The sequence below is a fragment of the Gadus chalcogrammus genome, chromosome 2 (assembly GCF_026213295.1).
Source record: "Gadus chalcogrammus isolate NIFS_2021 chromosome 2, NIFS_Gcha_1.0, whole genome shotgun sequence".
Classification (NCBI taxonomy): Eukaryota; Metazoa; Chordata; class Actinopteri; order Gadiformes; family Gadidae; genus Gadus; species Gadus chalcogrammus.
In genome coordinates, this window is record NC_079413.1 from 16,913,893 (window position 1) to 16,933,525 (window position 19,633).

Below are 19,633 nucleotides of genomic sequence, written 5' to 3' on the forward strand. Positions count from 1 at the left end.
ACTAGTTTTCCTCGGACGTCTCAAACCTCACATTCTTATCATGAAGGGCATATCTTCCTAATGCAATATTAAAGTGGCTATCATCATCAGTCCGTCATTTCATTTATTGATGATCAGATACCAGGAGTTTTTCTAGAAAAAATTCAGTGCGGAGCTTTTGAAAATTTGAGGTAGAAATGTGATCATTCTGAGGCTTGTGAAGGACCAGTATGTTGACTCGTATAGTAAGGCCAAATTACTCAAAATGGCTAAGTTACCATAGATGCAGAACATTACATACAGTAATGTATATAGAAAAAAAAACACGTATATACGCTATATTTTCTTTCTTCTCAGACACTCTCAGATTCACTGAACTGATAAATTTGGTTCGGGAGAAGAGATAAAAGCCCGCCTACACTGTAAACTGATTGGTTGACTTACCGATCCAGGCCAATCAGGAGGCGCCTGAGGCTCACGTGCACACTGCCTCATGCAGTTTCTAGATCCCTCTCTGTTGTGCTGCGCGCTCGCTACACAGATGCGAACGCGGTTAGGAGCACGTCTGTCTCCTGTGCGCGGTCTTGCTCGCTCGCTCTCCATTCCCGGAGATTTTAAGTAATTTATTTATTTATTTATTTATTTTTTTTTTAAGTAATTTAAAATTTTCGACAAGGAGGCGCTGGGTTGAAACAAGGAGGCGCAGCGCCCCTCTTTCCCGGTTTAGATTAACCCCTGAGATACCATTCAAAGACAATTCACAGTATTGAACGATTGGCCCTCGCTGGAAGCTCTTTGCTGGCTGGGACAGCAGCCGTGTGCACAGCCAATACCACTGGAGGATGTCAATCTGACCGCAGAACGCTGACTGCTGTCTGGTTGTTCAAAAACCCTGAATACACAACAGCCCTTTAGAACCAGTGTATAACATACTTGGAATGAAAACCATAAGCAGTTTCTTCTAAGGCTGTTGGCTTGCTGTCAGTCGATAGAATTCCTTTCTATACTCCCTGCATCATAAATAACCTATCCTCAAATATATTTGTACTCTGATGCACATCAAAGCACCATGCCCATATTCCAGTTTCCTGACGTTATGTTAATTGACCTGATTCGTCCAGCAGCCTCTGGGTTCATGAATAAAACAGCTGCTTACCTGGTGGTACCTGGCCAGAATGTCCTGGGGCCACATGCTGGGCGTGAGGGCTGAGAATGGGCCCCCCGGGGCCGGGGTGTAACTGCCTGGATCAGGAGGTAAACATAAACTAAGATGTAAGACATGCTACATGATGACGACTAACCAATTTTTAGGACACTTCGGCCAGCATCTTTATTTAAATTTAGAGCATGATCATGGAACAGTACAGGCAGAAAAGTTACCAAGAATACATTCAGTGAGACAACTGGTGAACATGATTCTTAAAAGGGAAAACGTTTGCATTGTGGGGTTAAAATAAGGGAAACAAAGGTTGAGGGGGAGGGACCATCGTGGAGAGTGCAACACACTACTGCTGAAGTGGACACGTCTGCAAGGCTGCAAGACAGCTTAAGGAATCTACATAGAAGTCAGTGGATTGGCCTCAGTATCGGACTTTGTGGCTACAGTGGATATCCTACTATCTTAACACCTTTCAGTGAGAGAGGCATCTCTATATCCAAGGGGAACATATACTAATTCATTATAATTGTAGAACTAATTATATAAACAAGGTTATTATCATTTGTTGATAATTGTGTACTATGATTAGTGTTTCCACGACAGAAAATGAACTAACACATGGCACTATGAGTCCAAAGGCCTCAGTCAAACTGATTCAAGTGTCCTCCTATGATGTGTGTGGCTTCAATGTGCCTGCATCTCACCGTAGCCATCTGTCTCATGAGGTCAGGGGAGGGGCTGTCCCTGCCGTCAATCAATAAGATGTTTCTAGAGAAAGCCCTCAGAAACAGTGTCGTTTCCCCGAGGACAGCAGACAGACACCAACGGTCACAGTGATCACTGCAAACTTGTATGAATCCACACGTTTGTCCATGGTCTGTTGTTTATGAAGTTCAAAAGTTCAAAAGCTTTATTTGTCCAACATGTTGCCATATTAGAAAATTGTCTTTGATTGAAGGCAGTGTGTTCTCTAATTGTGTGTATGTGGTGCTTGTGTAAGAAGTATGTTGTGTGTGTGAAGGATGAAGGATTTTGTATAGAGAATTTTTTTGGCTAGAGGCACTCTGTATCTTCTGCCTGATGGAAGCAGCTCAAAACAGCCGTGGAGGGGGTGGGAGGGATCCAGGAGAATGGAATTGGTCTTCCTTTCCACTGCTTGAGTGTGCAAGCCTGAAAGCCGTTTTCTTTGGATGCTGGTAATTAGGGTTGCCGCAGTATACAGTATTACCGGTGTTACCGGTGTTACCGGTGTTGAGGACAACACCGATTACTCTGTGTTGCACACCGGCAACACAGAGAAAATAAAAATGTAATAATAATAATAGATAGGCTACCAAATAAACCCTTGGAACACACAAGACCGGTAACCATAGCAACGCCGGTAAACAAACCCCGCGAAGCCCAATCCCTACGAGAGCTCTCCTCGCTACGGCCATCCGGAGGCGCACAGAGCTTTTGGTCGTGATATTATGCATACAATTATATCATACTATTATATATAGAACGTTATAAGACGCCGTTACCGAGAATTGGCGTTCTGCCAGACGCTGTCACCGATTGTGAGAAGAGAGTTCACGGAGAAGATTGCGGTTGACCTAGTTTCAAAGTTTAAACCGTTTATACTCGGTAATACCGGTGTTGACACGAGTGTATTACTCGGTGTGAAATTGTCCACACCGCGGCAACCCTACTGGTTATCTTGCTTGCCTGCTTAATTATCCTAGCCAGTTTTCCCTTGCTTCTGCTCGTTAGGAAGCTGTACCAAGATGTAATGTTGAAGGAGATGACAGATTCGATCAGTGTCTGTTAACCCATTTAGGCCTAAAGCGCCTGGAAAAAATGCCTGTAAAACCTATAGGCGATTTCAGAAAAGCCCCCAAAACCTGAAGTTTTTCTAGAAATTCAGCAATTGTGTCAACGCCTACTAAATTACTGATTTCTCAGCCCCTGTAACAGATAGGAACACAATTCAAAATGTATTTGAGAGCTGACACCTGTGGCTTTCATGGGAAATTGGAGTTTTTATTTACAAATATTTACAATATTTACATACAGGTAGAAAAGTAAATAAAAAAGTAAAAAAAATATGTAAAAGTGCAGGAACAGCACAAAACAGTAAAAAAAATAAAGTATAATAAAGTGAAATAAGTATATAAGAAAGTAATAAAGTATATAATAACAAATGGGAAGGGGAACAGACTGGGACTAAAACTGTAAACAGTCTGCGTTTTAAATTACATGCACTTGTATGTGATGACTACTGAATAAAAGTATTATGCATAATACAAATACAATTGCATTCCATCCTAAGAAATAGCGTAATTAAAAGTTACAGGCTATAATTTGGGAATGTATAGTAGCCTAGGCCTTATTGTTCTGGAGATCGCAGTTAGGTGTGAAACTCCAAAGAAGCTCTATTCTTTGGAAGAGCCTTGAACATCCTGCATACGGGCCCGTCGTTGCCTTGTTACGCCACTGGTGACATTCCAGAGAAGCTTATCTGGTTTTACGGGTGCTTTACGCATCTCCGGGACAGTAATACATCTCTTACATGTAAACTGTCGTAATTTCTTATTACAGCATCATCACAATCAATAAGTATTACTATTGATAAGTATAAGTGACATTCCAGAGAAGCTTATCTGGTTTTACGCACCCGGGTGCTTTACGAATCTCCGGGACAGTAATACATCTCTTACATATAAACTGTAGTAATTACTTATTACAGCATCATCCCAATCAATAAGTATTACTATTGTCCTTGCCTCCAGCTGGCCGCAAATCTGTCCCGGGACATATTTCTGGCGAATTGCGTCCGAAAGAGATTCTTACTCTGTCGCCAGTAATCTCTTCGCACCGGCAACACAAGCAGCCCCATTCCCATAGCCCCATTCCATACTTCTTCTTCCTCGTCGTCATTCACGAACATGTGCCTTAACCATAATTCCCGGTCAATCGGTTCGTATTCGTCAAAGTACTCGGCCTCATCAACATCTTCGAAGCCGAGAAACTCCTCGAAATCGCTACCGTCAGAAAAGTCTTCAGTCTCAAATTCCGCCATACTTGCTTGAAGAAATTTCTGAACTAAACTCACGAGGAACAAGTTGACACCTATATGTGTCTATTTTGATGCATTTCATTGGCCCAGAGGCCGACACTTTGGGCAAAAACCCCCCTTATACAGAAAAACGACGCAAACGCTTTCCCGTCCTTAAAGGTAGAATGACGCAACAGCGCCCCCGGCTTTAAAGGTAGAACAGCGGCAATGCTTTCCCGGCTTAAATGGGTTAAACCTTTAATAAAATGTACTTTCTGACATCGAACCCTTTCAGCTTCCTCAGGAGACACATGCGTTGTTGGGCTTTTTTGTCAACTCTGTCTACGTGCTAGTTGAAGGACAGGCGGTGGTCAATCTGGGTGCCATGGTACTTGAAATGCTTAACCTGTTCAACCACTTGCCCCTCCAGTCTTAAAGGTGTGGAGAGTGGATGTGGGTTTTCGGGTGCCCAGCACCTATGGCAACACAGTTCTTTGGTCTTGCTGATGTTTAGTTGCAGTGAGCTCTCCTTGAACCACAGGGCCATGGTGCTGACAAACTGCCTGTAAGTGGACAGGGTGTGCTCGTCTGTCAGGTTGGCCACCAACGCCATGTCATGAGCCTATTTAAATAGTTTTACTCCATTGATCTTGCAGGTGATCTCATTTGTGTATATAGAAGAGAAAATTGGTGACAAGACACATCCTTGTGGGACTCCTGTATTTAAAATGGTGTTAGTAGATGTCCCACCTTGCACGCTCACATGCTGGGGTCTGTTCATCAAGAACACCTTAATCTAGAGCATCAGTTTTGGGTTGACTTGTAGCTGCTGAAGGTGATGTAGAAGTGTGTTGATATTTAATGTGTTGAAGGCTGATGAAAAATCCATGGATAGAATCCTGACAAAGGAGTGTTGGGAGTCAAGGTGCCTTGTCAGTGTGTCCAGGAGAGCTAGAATGGCATCCTCCACACCCCGTCTTGGTTTATAGGCAAACTGCAATGGATCCAGACTTTCTCCAACCATGGTGGTGAGTTCCTCTGCAACAACTCTCTCTATTGTTGGATAGAGGTGAGTGCCACAGGTCGGAAATCGTTCAGGGCTTTGGCATGAGGCTTTTTAGGAACAGGAATGATGGTAGTCTCCTTCCATGCCCTGGGAACAAAGCTGGCATCCAGAAATAGCTGAAAGAGTTGTGTCATCACACCACCTAGCTGGGTTGCACACTCCTTCAATATCCGTCCCTTCAGCTTGTCTGGTCTGGGAGTTTTTGTAGACTGGAGACGGGTAAAGATTGAAACAACCCTCTTCTCCTCTACACAGATGGAATCAGAGGGGTAGTTGTATGTGACTCCATCCTCCACAGAACCAGTGCTGTTGAATCTGGCATAGAAGGTGTTTAGTTCTTCAGCAAAGGCAACAGGGTCTGGGCATTGTATCTTGGCAGCATTCGGAGTTCTGCCCATCATGGTGTTCAGACTCTTCCAGGCATCCCTCACATCTCCACTGGTGAACTTGTTCTCCATTTTGTCCTTGTATTTGATCTTGGCTAACTTGGTCTTCTGCTTCAGTTCCCTTGTGAGGTCTTTGACACATTGTTTGTCTCCTTGAATAAAAGCTATTTTTTTCAAATTGAGACAGTGTTTGAGTTCTCTGGTTGCCCACGGCTTGTAGTTGGCATAGTGCTTGATCTGTTTGGTTGGAATAACACTATCAGCACAAAATGAGAGGTAAGAGCATATGGATTCATTCAGCATGTTTAGGTCACCATTGCATGCTTTGACGAATATTCCCCGGTCCGTAAACTCAAAACATCCTCTCAGCTTTTCTACAGAATCATTATTCCAGACCTTGATGGTTTTGGTCAGGATTTTGTGTGTTTTTAATTTTTGTCTATACTTAGGCAGTAGTAAAATTACATTATGATCTGACGACCCAAGGGCAGGGTGGGGCTTTGATACATATGCACCAGGAATGTTTCCTAGACATAAATCGAGCGTCCTGTCCAAACGTGTTGGAGATGTCACATATTGCTCTAATTTGGGAGAAGTGCGATGACGTCACAGCTGTTGAAATCTCCAAGCAAAAATACAGGCTGGTCAGTTGCCCTGGAGACGGCATTGTTGTAGCATTCTAAAATGCGCTCTGCTGCTAGCGCGTTGTCCGGGCCAGGGACATAAACAAGAATTACAGTCAGTTGTTGAAATTCACGGGGAAGATAGTGGGGATGAAAAGACACTGTCATGATTTCGTAGTGGTGTGAGCAGTGCCTCTCACGCACTGTGAAATCCGTTGCCCATCTGTCATTTACAGCCATGCATAGACCGCCCTCAATTGATTTCCCTGTTCTTTCTGTGTCCCGGGCAAAGCGTATGAATTTGAAGCCATCTAAGCCTACTGCAATGTATTCAGTTAGCCATGTTTCAGTGAAACAGAATAAACTTGTATTTCGGTAGTCAGAATCAACTTTAACCAGGGCCGCAGGCTCATCCATCTTATTACGCAGTGATCGCACATTTGACAAAGTGACAGCAGGTAACGGTAGCTTACCTTCCTCGTCTCCTAATCCTGTTCCTAATTCCTCCTCTCAATCCACTTTTCCTCCGTATTGTCTTTTTTATCAGAGTTTTTGGTATGAAATCCAGTTGTTCGGGTGATAAGTCAACTGTCTGGCAAGCGTGATGAAGCTTCAGATGGTCCACTCTGGTGTAACTGCGTCTCGGTGGATTTGGATACGCAGTGACCCCAGCAGAGAATAAACCTCCTTAACTTGTTGCAGAATGGCTTTTAAATTCCACCAACTCAGATTTGACAGTGTCCATAGTTCATAAGAATATTGTCACAGTTTAAACTGAACAAAAATGTGAATTAATAAATTAAATATGTTATAAAGTAGCCTTTCAATCACGAGTCGCTCAAACAGAGGAGCACCCCGCATCTCGTTGCCAAGCGACGAGCCATCCATTTCATTTGATATTGTACACTCATTGCAGAGTCATGACACACAGAAGACCCAGAATATACTTTGGTTTTTAATCAATGTTGGATTATTTTTTAGGGCTTTCATGCATTACTAGAAACACAAATCAATAGATCCGTGGGAAATTTGTGTTTGTATTTTTGTCAAAGGTTCAATAATAAAAAGGTCCTGAGGCGATTCAGTAAACATTCGGGGCTTGAGCCAGTGTCCCATGGAAAATGCTTCCAAGTAAAATGTTGATTGAATGAATAATTCAGCGCCACTGTGCAGAGGTGTGGTAATTACCTGACATACTGCTGGCTGGCAGGCTGATGGGCAACCTCTGGCAGGGAGAATGCTGCACTGGAGGAACAGAGATCAGCAGACACAGCCCACACTGCAGAGACCGGAGGGTGGAGCCAGGAGGAAATACAGGAACAGTACTAATGAGTGTCAATGTCAGGTAGGAGAAAAATTCCAGTTAATGGGATGCGTTCGTGTGAGTGGCAATCGAAGACAGTTTATCAGTTGTCCTAAAACATAAATCGATCAACAATATCAGCTTTTTGTTTGAAAGGTGATGAACATCAAGAAGGAAAATCTAAATCTCATTCTCAATAATCGAAGAATCCACAGAAAGCGAGCGAGATGAACAGAAAGATGAACAGAGGGTTCTGTTGTGGCAGTAACAGCAGATATCCTAACCATATGACTCCAGCCTTGTTTAGTACAGATAAATATAGAAACAGGCCATCTCTAGTAGGGATCAGTCAGTCTTTTGTCTCTGTGAGATTTGATTGTGTGCTCTGGTATGATGAGGTCAGACACCCAGGGCACCAGTTTCTGACGTCAACACTTCGATCTCATAGGTCCCATGAGCTCTACCGGAAGGGGCGTGACTTCGCCACTCCATAATGGCGCTCAACGGCGTATTTATGCGTTTCGATGTAAACGACACCTTTTTTTGAAAACGATGGTGTGTGCACAATGTTATTTTTGAAAACGGATGGGGGGAAATATTCGTTTCTATAAATACCCTGCTACGTGTAAACGTGGCCTCAATAGTCAACACATATTTCCCAAACTGGCCATACAGAGAACCCTTAAGATCCAGAGAACCCCCCGGTCCCATATGACTACACCGTAGGGCTGGGCGATATGGGCCAAAATGAATATCTCGATATTTTTTTACTCTATCTCGATACACGATATATATCTCAATATATTTTGAATCTCCTCTAGAGCACATCATAAATGCTCGATTCAACCATGTCTGGCATAATGTTACGTCAGTAATAATTCTAGTATTACTGAAACATAAGTCTGCATGTAGATTACATGAAACAACATATTGTTTAAACTCATCAGTGCTTTCTATTGGAACAATTTAGAACTTGCACATAAGAAAAGGAAAATCACAGCAAGTTAGATTTACCAACACAGCATTTATTCAAACCGTTAATTATTTATTAACAGTTTGAATAATAATTATTATATATACACTGCCAGACGAAGGATCCAGTGCTATTCTTTTTCGAAACCAAATCCTCAGTTTCCATCCTTTTTTCTCTTTCTGGCTGTTCTCACTCACCGGTCGGAGGTACACGCACCTACAGCAGCGCGCCTTCCAGACTACGTCACACACGCGCGTCCATGAGAATCTCGTGGACTCGCAATGGGCGGGGGGAGTGAGTTTAGAGAGCCACCGGAAATAGCGAGAGAAGGGAACGCTGTGCGTTAAAAAAACCCGAGAAGCCCAATCCCTATGAGAGCTCCCCACGCTACGGCCATCAGGATGCGCACAGAGCTTTTATCCGTGATATTATATAACCAATTATATTATATTATATATTATTATATATAGAGCTCCGGGAGTCGCAAACGGCAACAATCACTTTCTCCTCCGTGCTGCAGTTCACCCCGGACTGCACTGCACCGAGTTTGACGGTTGAACGCTGGTTGGCTGTTACGTTACACATGTCACTCAGTGGCCACGCTGTTGAACGCTGATTGGCAGATACGCGTCTCTACGTTCACTTTGTATGAGATCTTGTCGCCCCGTCGCGTGAAAGCACAACGAGTATGCCGGCGGTGGCAAAAAGAAACATTGCGTCCCAATTTATATTCGATGTTCGCGATATGGGCATTTTATACATCCCCTGGAGAACATCTCGCGATACATCGCATATATTCGATATATCGCCCAGCCCTACTACACCGTGGGACAAAACTCAGTTAACGGCGCTGCGTTAAACACCACAGCCTGCTTGTTGGCCCACATGCCAACAACCATACCCAGGCTCCCTCTGCCTGCTAATTAACCCACTGAGCGTCGGCTGTTTCTCATAAAACTGTGATTCCTCTTGAACACCAGCTAATGGACGGCAGTTGACCCCACCTCCGCGGTCTTTGCTCCAGGTTTTACAGAGACGCACTTGTTAACAGACTCCCCCTGAGCCAATGGTCATCCCTTCCCTCATCACCATGGCGATAAACAACCTCGTAAGGGTGGCAAGGAGTGAATGACGACGGTAGCCATGGCGAAGTTCTGACTTCTATATGAGAAGTCAGTGTGACACACACACACTAATCCAAATGTTTATTAACTCTCTTTGGTTCCACCCTCCCCGTGGGTGTGTAAACACTGTGTACTCCAGGTGTTGACTTCAGCTGTGTGATTCTCCACTCAGAGCCTCCCGTCTCCCCCCTGCCTCTCCCTGTGCCTCGTGCCTCCTGACTTCACTCCAAACCTCAAATTGATTCCTCATCTCTTCTAAGTCCAAAAGCTGCGCTGAGCACTGCACGCCTGCTGCTGCGATGATTCACACCACCGTGATACATAGGGGTGTAACGATACATCGATGTAGATCGATACATCGATTGATTGGCGAACGATCCAGCTGCATCGATGCAACGCCCAAACATCGATGCATATCGCTGTATTACACGCTTTTATTATTATATATCTCCTTTCGCGGGTGTTTGTGAAACTATTTCTGCGCAAAGCGCCAAGCCGCTCGTATCCATTCACCGGTTAAGCAACAGCGAGCACATGTGTGAGCGCGAGGATGTCTAGTTTCGTTTTGTGTTGCCAGATTGGGCATACGTCCCGTTTTTCCAGCCTAACGTGATTAATAGTAGCCAAATCGGGCTGAAAAATGTGCCCAATCTGGCAACACGGACGGCTTATCTTTACAGCCAAGATGATTCCGAGGGATGTTTTGTTTTTAGAAGAAAACTATCCACACAGATCGGTTGGGAATGGTCTACGTTCAAAATGAAAGATCATTACAGGCTCTTTAATTTAAGCCATAAAAAACCTTTGGCACTTAAATGCAATTATGTGGCACTTTATTATTTGTATTAAAAATGGATTGTTTTTGTTTTAAATATCCGGAAGAGCAAAGAAATAAAATGATGAAATTATAATTAAGTTGATGTGAGTTGATGTGATTGTAAGAGGTTGTGTTAAATGGGCATATGATATCGTCTCATATCGATCGCATGCCCCTGAATCAAATCGTATCGTATCGTATCGCGGCAGACTTTTGATATCGGCAAATATCGTATTGTTGTCCAATGAATCGATATAATATCGTATCGTGATGAAACCAGAGATTTACACCCCTAGTGATACATCATGGTGAGAGCCGCTCTGCCAGATTTAAGATCATTAGCCCGCCTCTGTGGCGGCAGGAAGCGTGGTGCTATGTGTTGGGCTTGTGGACTGGGTGGTGGTGTGTGGACTGTGTGGTGATGTGTGTGGACTGGGTGGTGTGTGGACTGTATGGTGTTGTGTGGTGTGTGGACTGGGTGGTGGTGTGTGTTGACTGGGTCATGCGTGTTGTGGGTATGGGTGTGCATCTCTGTTGTGACGGCTTCTCTGCTGTGCTGAATCACAACTAGGGATGGGCATTCGATTAAGTTGTCTTAGTCGATCGTCGGGAGAATTAACGATCAATTAGTCCATTAATTGTTAATAATTTACATTAAAATAAAAAATTACAATTATCTTACAAAATAAATGAAAATACAAATGCAGCGTGTTTTCCTCATTGGGATCTTTATTATTAGATGAACAACTCAGTTAAACCAGATCCGTTCAATAGTTTTGCGCTACTCTGCTCTAAGCAACGGAGCATGCAGCTCGAAGCCGGTGCTCATACACATAACTAAAAATAAACACAACCCTAGATTCTTCCCAAAATAATGACAATAATAATATCAAAAAACCAATCATGTTATAACTTAACCAACCAGTCTACGGATTTTTGTTCAGAAAGATGAGCATGTTGACATGCTCTGGGGTCAGACGCGACCGCACCCTGGTGACTAGGGATGAGTCGGTCGCGACCGATTCGTTACAACGAACGAATCCCGAACGTGAACGACAAGAACTGGTTCCCCAAAACAAGAAGAACTGGTTCTTTGATTCTTTTTTTTTAACATAAACCAAAAATATGGTCACGTAAATAAAATATACAAACGAACAGAGCTCCGTCTCCCCGCGACTTATATTGATTGAGTCTACAACGTTCTCAAAGATTCAGCCAATGAGAGGTAGCAATGGTGTTGCCATGGCACCTGGGTAAACAAATGACAAGGCGGTACCGTCGAATATGCGCTTTCTCTGTCTGACGTATCTTGGGTCATACCATTCGACACCTTTGCTCCATTCTACGTCAATTTAAGAACAAACAAAGAAATTAAACTGCAGTTCGTATTTTTTATTTATGACCATGGAAGTTCTGTAATGCCTGAACAATGAAGAATTAAATGTAAAGTAAAATAGAATTATAAATGTAAAACCATGAATGAAATATAGAGAGTAAGCAAGTGGTATAAATATTGGTGGGACGTTCGGTTATTCTATATAGCAGGCATCTCCAAATGGCGGACCGCGGTCTTGACGGTCCTGTCCGGACCCATGACAAAATATATATATATATATATTTTTTTTTTTTAAGTCGTAATCTGACGTAATGAACAAATCAAAACGACCGAATCAAATAAACGAATCGTTATAGTGAACTGAACTGAAATAACTAGTTCCCGGAAAATAATCATTTTGCCCATCCCTACTGGTGACCGTCAGTCCAGTCGCCGAAAACACCCGCTCTGAGGGGGGCCGACGTTGCATGATGCACAAATACCTCCGTGCTAACTTGGCAAGGCGGGGGAACAACTTTCCACAATCCAGGGGCTCAGAAAGTTCTTTATTTCTGCTTCGATCCTAACCTCGCCTTGAGTGGTAGGCCTATAGTGCTCCCCAATAAGTCATTTTTTCAATCATAATAGTCCCACACCAGACTTCGCCGTGACCTCATCCGCTTCATGATTACATCGCTGTGTTCCAATATCCATACTATCCGTACTTACTAGTCTAAGTTTGAATACGTTCGATTCAGATCGGGCGAAAATAAGTGTACTGAAAACGGTCAAATCGCGAAGTGTGTGGCGATGTACACTTTTCGTACTCAACGGCAGCCATCCTAGCTACGTAGCTGAAGAGGGCGGAGCCAGGCTGAGCCAAAGTCGGCGCATTTTCCACATAGCCTGCATTAATAGTCATTTTGTAGTTTTTATAGTTTTTATAGCTTTTTATAGCTGCTAGTAGGGTTGCCGCGATGTGGACATTTTCACACCGAGTAATACGCTCGTGTCAACACCGGTATTACCGGTATAAACGGTATTAACTTTGAAACTATAGGTCAATCGCCATCTTCTCCGTCAACTCTCCTCTCACCCTCGGTGACAGCGGCTGGCAGCGCGCCAATTCTCGGCGTCTTATAACGTTCTATATATAATAGTATAATATAATTTAATTTTATATATCATAATATCACGGCCAAAAGCTCTGTGCGCCTCCGGATGGCCGTAGCGTGGGGAGCTCACGTAGGGATTGGGCTTCTCTGGGTTTGTTTACCGGTGTTGCTATGGTTACTGGTCTTGTAAGGAAGCGCGTCAATTCTCGGCGCGCCAATTCTCCCGCACAGAGCAGAACTGTGGCCTATTCTACACATTTAAATGTTCTTAATTATATTATTCATTTTTACTGAATTTGTTTTTTATTACAAAAAATAAATAAAAATAATAATCGGTGTTGGCCTCAACACCGGTAATACCGTATACCGCGGCAACCCTAGCTGCTAGGCGTAAAGAGTTCACCGTTCAAAGCGGGATGTTTATTGCGGGGGAGGAGCCGCAAATTGTAATATTGCCCCCGTGTGGTAAAATGTTTAACTGCACACTGCATTTTAATCGATGTAAAAATTACGTAATCGACGAATTTCTTAACAATCAATTAGTCGATCGTCGATTAATCATGCCCTTCCCTAATCACAACGTTTACATTAGCCTTTTGTTCGGAGTGCAATTGAATATAAAAAAAATGCGTAAATAAACCAAAGCTTGTTTGATTATTTCCAATGCATTTTGATTAATTAGCAGGTAGAGGGGTGTGGCCCACAGGTAGAGGGGTTTGGCCGACAAGTAGAGGGGTGGGGCCTACAGGTAGAGGGGCAGGCCTACAGGTAGAGGGGCGGGCCTACAGGTAGAGGGGCGGACCTACAGGTAGAGGGGCGAGTCCTACAGGTAGAGAGGCGAGGCCTACAGGTAGAGAGGCGAGGCCTACAGGTAGAGAGGCGAGGCCTACAGGTAGAGAGGCGAGGCCTACAGGTATCTGCATCCCACCATAATGTTTACAGGGGCTCCGTGTCATCTTCAGTTGGCAACTAGAGGCAAATAGTGAGCCATGGCGCTTGGAGAGAATTAGGCTGTCAGGAAAGGTCCATTTAAACATTGTGAAGCCAGATGGTTGTTGACCTAGCCTCACTGCTCCCTGATAAGAAGCCTGTCCCTTAATCAAACAGGCGTCCTGAAGCCAGCACAAACACCCCGGATTCCCTGCAGTACTTGGCAGAGCTGGAGGTAAACAAACATCAGGCCGGCGCTCGCTTTATCAACAGCAATTCGCCACGAATTCTGATGCATGAACAAACTGTGGATACTATGCAAGATTCAGTTTGTTTGTTGCACCGTTTGGAGCGCTGGAGAACACAATCATGGACTACTTCACACCAGGCAGGTAACTGGTATGTCTAGTAAGGCGTCTTTCTGAAGGATACCTACTGCAGACAGCAGGGAATCAAACCCAGTACCTTTTGGGCTGGGAGTCCACTAGCCTTACCCCTGCCCTCTATACACTACACACAACACACGTCTCAATCAGTCAACCCCCCCCCCCCCTCCACTAACCCTCACAGTCACGACGACATCAGTGAGTCATGCTCCACACACACACACACACACACACACACACACACACACACACACACACACACACACACACACACACACACACACACACACACACACACACACACACACACACACACACACACACTTTCCCTGTTGTTGTGTTTGTGTGCTAGAGGGAGGGAGGGAGAGACTGCGCCACGTGTCATACACCAAACTCAGTCCCAGTCGAGTCACACTGTGAGCAGAAGTGTCTGGGGGGGGGGGGGGGGGGGGGATGATGCTGTGAAACACTAGCAGGAACCCCATGAAATAACCATAATCTATTGGCTCTTTGTAACAGAGACTGCTCTGACTGTGTTAGAGGCCGGTCCTCTCAGACCTCATCTATCCAGCGCGGCTGGGGGGGTGCTGAACTGCAACAGGTGACTCAGCCAGGAGCCAGGGAGGAAGTGGTCTGGCATTAACTTTATTTAAGGATGGGTGTGGTGGCTCGTACATACACACACATCCCCACATCCCCACATCAACACACACACACACACACACACACACACACACACACACACACACACACACACACACACACACACACACACACACACACACACACACACACACACACACACACACACACAATAATACATCTACTATTGTATGCCGACATCATCACAGAGCCCACCAGCACCCTGGGGTGCTGTAGCAGCTGTTATGATGCTACTGTCGTCACCTGTCCACCATGTTATCAGTTGTTAGCCACAGGCTAGCGCTAGCTCCGGAATAGCTGCACCACATTAACGAAATGGCAGAAAACGGGACTCACCGGCTCATCCCGTCACTGTAGCCGGTCAGGGTGCAGCGGAGGCGGCTCGTTCTAGGGATAGAGAGGGTCTGTGTTGTCCGCTACTCCGTAAGCCTTAATGCAGGGAGCAGGTTATCTCCTGTTTGCGTCACGCACCTGCTACACACCCAGTGTATCCCTCCGCCCTGACGCGCTACGCGCTCCGGTTCGCACTACTTTATCACTGCACTCCCGTGTATCCCTCCGCCCTGACGCGCTCCGGTACGCAGAGCTTTATTACCACAATCCGTGTATCCCTGTGCCCTGAGGCGCTCCGGATGGTTGCCGCACTACTTTATCACCGTCAGTAGTGCGTCCAGCGGCTGATCACGATCCCGGAACTGAACTTTTTTCTCACGAATCCTTCCGCGAGGAAAAGCAACGAATGACGTCAGCACACGGGGGCGCGTCCTTGTTATCTTCGTCATTGATTCGGATGCTTTCAATCAATCAATCAATGATTGATAATTAATGCAATATTCATTCAATTAAGTGTTTTAGCGCCAACAATTTAACGCCAGCATTTATTGATTATTAAATACTTTTTAATTAGTTCCCCCCCCCCCCCCCCATTTATTAATAAGAAATGAAACAATAGGCTCCATATTAAGCCTACATAAACCTACCAGACTTCTTAAACCCATCTACTCTTGATGACAAGGTTTATCTCATAATGAACATTTAATAACTTACATTTACATCTTTGTCATATTCCACAGTAATCCTGCTCCATCACACTCAGCCTGTGGACCAACTACCAAACTAGTGCCTCATGATCCATTTCTAACTTCTAACCTTGCAGGCTCCATCACGGTGTGTTTCCTGCAGGGCGCTGCGCCTCCACTAGGGATCGTCGTTGCACAGGTCGTCCAGCCAGCCCTGTACAGCTTTCGTCACCAAGTCGAGGCACTCGCTGTGCGCTTCAATTGAAAGTGATAAAACACACGCACGCACACACACGCACACACACACACACACACACACACACACACACACACACACACACACACACACACACACACACACACACACACACACACACACACACACACACACACACACACACACACACAGGGAAGTTTCTAGCTGTTTGGGGGCCCAATGCGAAATACTATTTGGGGAACCCCATCTTTTCAAATTCTGAGGTAGAGATTGCTATCTTTTTCATATATTCTTTGACGATGCAGCAGTCTGTTACATTTTAAGAGGAAGAGGAACCCACCATTCCAATACAGTAAAAAATAAATAACTAAACTTAATTAAATAAATAACCATATTATGGATCAGCATCCATGTTATCCTCTTAAAATGTATGCTTGATTACTGCAATGGTCTCCTTACAGGTCTCCCAAAACAAACTCTAAGGAAGCTTCAGCTTGGTCAGAATGCTGCTGCTAGAGTTCTAACAAAGACCAAACAATTTGAACATATTACACCAATTCTTCAATCGTTACATTGGCTTCCTGTAGGTCAGAGAATTTATTTTAAAATCTTGTTGCTAACCTATAAATCACTACATGGTTTAGGCCCAAAATATTTAACTGATATGCTTCCATTACATAAGCCTTCTGGAAAACTAAGATCTTCTGAGAACAATCTTTTAATTATCCCCAGAGTAAACACGAAACATGGGAAAGCAGGATTTTGTTACTATGCAACAAATAGCTGGAATAAACTCCCTGAGGATTTAAGACTTGCCCCAACTCTGAGCACCTTTAAAACAAGATTGAAGACTTTTATGTTTGCTTTAGCTTGAATACATTGCACTTTCTAAAAAGCCTTTTTTCTAACTTTGCCTTTATTTTCTATTTTATGACTAAAATGCCTTTTTAACTTTCCCTTTATCTTCTATTTTTACGACCTGAGTTCTGTCTGCGTTAGAGTCCCGACGTCTGTCTGGGTTGGATTCCTAGAATAAGGCCTTTGGTTCGTTGTTAGAGTCCGGACGTGTGTGTGGGTTAGAGCCTAGAATCTGGGTTAGAGTCCTAGAATAGAGTCCGGGTTGGAGTCCCAGAGAAAGTACCAAGTTCCTTTAGTTCGGGTTGGAGTCCCGACGTGGGTACCAGAGAGACTGTTGATCTGATCTTAAATACATTGAACTTTCTATTTTACTCATTTCTTTGCATATGTTTTATTTTACTTACTAAAATGCCTTTTTAACTTTCCCTTTATTTTCTATTATTACCAGAAAGATACATGATCTGATACCAGAGAGAAAGGATAAGGGTTTGAGACCCAAGTTCTGTCTGGGTTAGAGTCCTAGAATCTGGGTTGGAGTCCCAGAGAAAGAACTGAGTTCTGTCTGGGTTAGAGTCCCAACGTCTGTCTGGGTTGTAGTCCCAGAATAAGGCCTTTGGTTTGTGGTTAGAGTTCCGACGTGTGTCTGGGTTAGAGTCCTAGAATCTGGGTTAGGGTCTTAGAATAGAGTCCTAGCCTAGAATAGAAATTTACTAGAATCCAGGTTGGAGGCCCAGAGAAAGTACCAAGTTCCTTTAGGTCGGGTTGGAGTCCCGACGTGGTACCAGAGAGACTGTTGATCTGATCTAAATACATTGCATTTTCTATTTTACTAATTTCTTTGCATATGTTTTATTTTACTTATCTATTATTTTATTTTTATCGTATGACAATGTTAATATTTAAAGCACTTTGAGTCTGCCTTGTGTATGAAAAGTGCTATATAAATAAAGTTGCCTTGCCTTGCCTTGCCTTGCCTTGCACAATCAATAAAAAATAAATGAAAAAATAACTGTACAACATCACTGCATTGTGGCAAGGCAATTCACAGATTGGGATACAGTTCCTTCAGATTTTTATTTTTAATGAAAGAGAGATGCTCTAATGCATTCATGTCATCAGAATGCAAGCTCGGCAACTTACTAATTTCTGCAGCCAGTTCCTTTCCATCAAAGTAACCTCCATCTCCAGTGCTTAATGTGCTGTAGAGCTTGTAACACTGGTTGCTCAATTCCTAAGCATCCAGTTATTTGAAATTGAGCAGCACTCAAAATGTGTCTCTCACCTCACCCAGTGTTTCAAACCTATCCTTTAAGGATCCAATGGTTACGTCAACAACCACATTAAAGAATGCAGTTTCTCTTCATGTTATCCTCAATAGGCTCTGTATGACCCAACCTCTTCTGCCAAACTTTGGGCTTCAACCTTTATCAGAGGGTCTGTCACTTTTTCCCTGACCTCCAACACTGCCTCCCTTATATAAGAGACCTGGTAACGCACAGCTTCTATGCTGTTGACACGGCTCTCCCACCGTTGGTCCCTCCACTTCTTCTTTGTGTGTGTGTGAGTGTGTGCGTGTGTGTGTATGTGTGTGTGTGTATGTGTATGCTATGCTTGTGCGTGCATGTGTGTGCGTGCATGTGTATGTATGTGTGTGTGTGTGTGTGTGTGTATGTGTGTGTGTGGGGGGGGTGTATGTGTGCGTATGTGTGTGCGAAGGTGTGTGTGTGTGTGTTTGGGACTCGAAGGTCTGATATCAGTAGTCGTCGTGGGGTCTCTATCCTTCACTTGCGTGCTGTGTAAACAGCCAATCCTGTTCAGCAGCCAATCCTCCTAGGGCGGGGATACACTCATCACTTAGTGTCTCTGCTGTCTGGGTCCATTCACGTCTCCTGCTCAATGCAGTCTTCACCGTAGGTTGAATCTGCATTTTTTTCAGGCTGTTTAATACTTCATATTCCATGCAGTCCGACCACGACCCGCGGCTCTCTGCTGCACCAACTGCTCCATGCTCTGTGTGTGCGTGTGTGTGTGTGTGTGTATGTGTCTGTGTCTGTGTCTGTGTGTGTGTGTGTGTGTGTGTGTGTGTGTGTGTGTGTGTGTGTGTGTGTGTGTGTGTGTGTGTGTGTGTGTGTGTGTGTGTGTGTGTATGTGTGTGCGTGTGTGCGTGTGTGTATGAGTCATTCCATCAATAGCGCTGCCGATGAACACCCAAAACACCAGCAGCAGCCCCACCCTCCAGCCCCAGTAGCCCCACCCTCCAGCCCCTCCCTCATAAGGAAGAGCCCCGCCTTCACCCAGCAGAGACCTGTAACCTTGCGATGCTCCGGGAGGTGCTGATGCTGATATCGGATGCTATTGACGTTCGTTTCCAGGCAGGGTCGGTGTGTGCGTGCGCTATCAATTTATGCAACTCCACGAACGCGTGAGACAGAACCGTCAGAGAGAGCCCAGAACGAGGAGGAGAAACACAGGAAGCTCTCGAACCACAAGGCTGGAGGAGCTGAAGGTGTATGTGCGCGGCTCGATGAGAAGATGTATCGTAAAATTAAGCAATAGAAGGAGCTGCAACAACAAAACCCTTTGGTCCAATGTGAATGTGTGTGTGTGCGTGAGTGTGTGCGTGAGTGTGTGCGTGCAAGTATGTGTGTGTGTATGTGTGTGAA

The 19,633-nt window shown here is 44.4% G+C and overlaps 1 protein-coding gene across 1 annotated transcript in view; it reads right to left on the reverse strand.

Annotated features, from left to right (window-relative positions):
- Nucleotides 1–15,517, reverse strand: part of sgsm3 (small G protein signaling modulator 3) — a 37,844-nt gene extending 22,327 nt beyond the window's left edge. The window contains exons 1-3 of the mRNA XM_056583258.1: nucleotides 15,213–15,517; nucleotides 7,439–7,529; nucleotides 1,136–1,221 (exon numbers count right to left, since the gene is read on the reverse strand). Of these exons, the coding sequence (XP_056439233.1) occupies nucleotides 1,136–1,221; nucleotides 7,439–7,445 (93 nt within the window). The 5' untranslated portion in view covers nucleotides 7,446–7,529; nucleotides 15,213–15,517. The remainder of the gene's footprint in view (nucleotides 1–1,135; nucleotides 1,222–7,438; nucleotides 7,530–15,212) is intronic.
- Nucleotides 15,518–19,633: the final 4,116 nt, after the last annotated feature.